The sequence below is a fragment of the Fukomys damarensis genome, unplaced genomic scaffold (genome assembly GCF_012274545.1).
Source record: "Fukomys damarensis isolate Sample0158 unplaced genomic scaffold, DMR_v1.0_HiC HiC_scaffold_3, whole genome shotgun sequence".
In the NCBI taxonomy this organism is placed as follows: domain Eukaryota; kingdom Metazoa; phylum Chordata; class Mammalia; order Rodentia; family Bathyergidae; genus Fukomys; species Fukomys damarensis.
The window spans coordinates 17,805,516-17,807,435 of record NW_022900915.1 but is presented as its reverse complement, the minus strand read 5'-3'; the positions used below and the strand labels follow the sequence as shown (position 1 = coordinate 17,807,435).

Sequence of the window (1,920 nt, the reverse complement as noted above, 5' to 3'; positions counted from 1 at the left end):
AGCGCTGGAGTTGAGGCGCGGCCGCGGAGAGCCTGGGCGGGGTGGCGAAGGCTCCGGGGGCACTTTAGGGGCCGGCAGAGGTGAGGGGTAAGCGCCGCCTAGGGGGCTGGTCCGACCCTCGCCGTCTGGGATGAGGCGCCAAGCCTCCGCATCCGGGTTCTCTCGGCCGGTACCGCGCGCTTGGGTTCCCGGGGTTCTCTCCGGCAGGCGGCCCAAGGCCAGGACGCCCGGCAAGCGGATCTCAGTGCGAGCAAAGGGTTTTGCCGTGCTGTTTTCTGCCCTCCGCCTCAAGACTCCGTTGGGCTGCGAGGCGTCCCGGGGAACTGTGTCGAGGGGCGGCTCCGGGGGCTCATAGGGGTGCGGCACGACTGGCAAAAAGTCTTTGAGAAAAACGGAGGTGTAGTGAGCCGGAGCGGAGGACCCCGGCGCCTGGAGCTCTCGTGTCTGGGATAGGCCGCCCTCCTCCCCGAAGGTATCTTTAGGAGGCGCAGGCTTCCCTGACCCTGGGCTTCCCGCGGGGAAGCTGGGTGCATAGGTGGTCTTCACCATCTTGCGCACATCTCGCGGCCGCGGAATGGCCACGCGCGGGCGTTCAGAGGCCGCTTCTCCAGAGCCCCAGACTCCTGGGCGCGTGTCAGAGCTCAGCGTGCCCACGAGGTGACTGCGGGGCTGCTCGGGGGCATCTACCTCTGGTGAAGGCTGATTGCTGCGCAAGGCAAGCTCTGGAATTTCCCGCATGGGCGGGCTCTGTACCTCTGCTAGTTCTGGGGTCCCAGGTGTAGGCGATGCCAACTCCTGAGCTACGCCATTCACAACTTCCCGCCTAAATGCTGTGGATGAGCCCTGCAGACTGAGTCCCCAGGTCTCCTGGGGCGATGGGCTCCGCGTCCCAATAGGACTATCTGGCGTGCCCCACGGACACAAGGCTGGTGGGGACGGGCGCTTACCCTGCCCTGTGGCATCCCGGACTGCCGGAGGCGGAACTTCCCACTGGGAAGGAACTTCGGGGGATGGACTCCTTCTAGCCCTCACACCACCCTGCCTCCACTGGGAGAGGGTTGGTGGGGAAGGGCTCCTCCTGCTGACAGGTTCCTCGACGGCGGGATTCCGATTTTCCCACGCGGAAGATGCTTCACGGAACGGAGGGCTACTCACCCTCAAGACAGTCCGATCCCACGGGGACAGGTTCTGAGGGGACGGGCAGCGAGAATCCCGCACGGCCCCATTTGGAGCCTGGCCCAACCGAGAGGGGCTCTTAGGCTTCTCCGCCCTCCTCGGAGCCTCCCAGGGGACGCTGGACTCCAAAGACGGATTCCGTTCTCTTGGGGTGATTCGACCCGGAGTCTCTTTCGGAAATCGAGTCTTGGGTCTCTGGTTGCGTGCCTCCTGGGTCTTTTCCTCTGACTGCAAAAAGATGCTAGAACTAACAGGACCCAGTGGCTCTGTCCCAGGAGCTGGCTTGTCGCGCCGGATAGCGCGCTCACGGAGGCTGGGCCAAGGCCGTGGGGCTCTGGCGGGGCTTGAACTCTCTTGTGAGCGGGGTGGCCAAGACCGAGCCTCTTCCAGGACCACGCGGGCGCTGTGCGCTGTTTCTCCAGTCTTAGGCTCTGGCCGCTCCGTTGGTCTAACGGTGGCACTACTCGGGGCTGGGGTCGCAGGACTCAGTTTTCTGGCTAGCGCCGTCTGCACGAGGCCCGCTGCGACCTGCAGGCGGCTCAGCGATTCGTCCAGGGAGCCGGTGCTGCCTTTTATTGAAGGAACCCATGAGAAGCCTGTAGTCCTGGCAGGTTTAGTGGGGAGGCTGAATCCCTGGGGCAGCCTGTGAACCTGCAGGAACAAGCCCATGGGCCGGGTTGGATTTGGATTGCATCTCATTTGAGAATCAGTAAGCAGATTTTGGCCTTATGTATGGGAAACCAT

The 1,920-nt window shown here is 63.8% G+C and overlaps 1 protein-coding gene across 1 annotated transcript in view; it reads right to left on the bottom strand.

Moving 5' to 3' along the window:
• Prob1 (proline rich basic protein 1) overlaps positions 1-1,920 on the bottom strand; it is a 3,769-nt gene that overhangs the window by 827 nt on the left and 1,022 nt on the right. Inside the window, exon 2 of the mRNA XM_010613909.2 lies at positions 4-1,801. Within this exon, the coding sequence (XP_010612211.1) occupies positions 4-1,801 (1,798 nt within the window). The remainder of the gene's footprint in view (positions 1-3; positions 1,802-1,920) is intronic.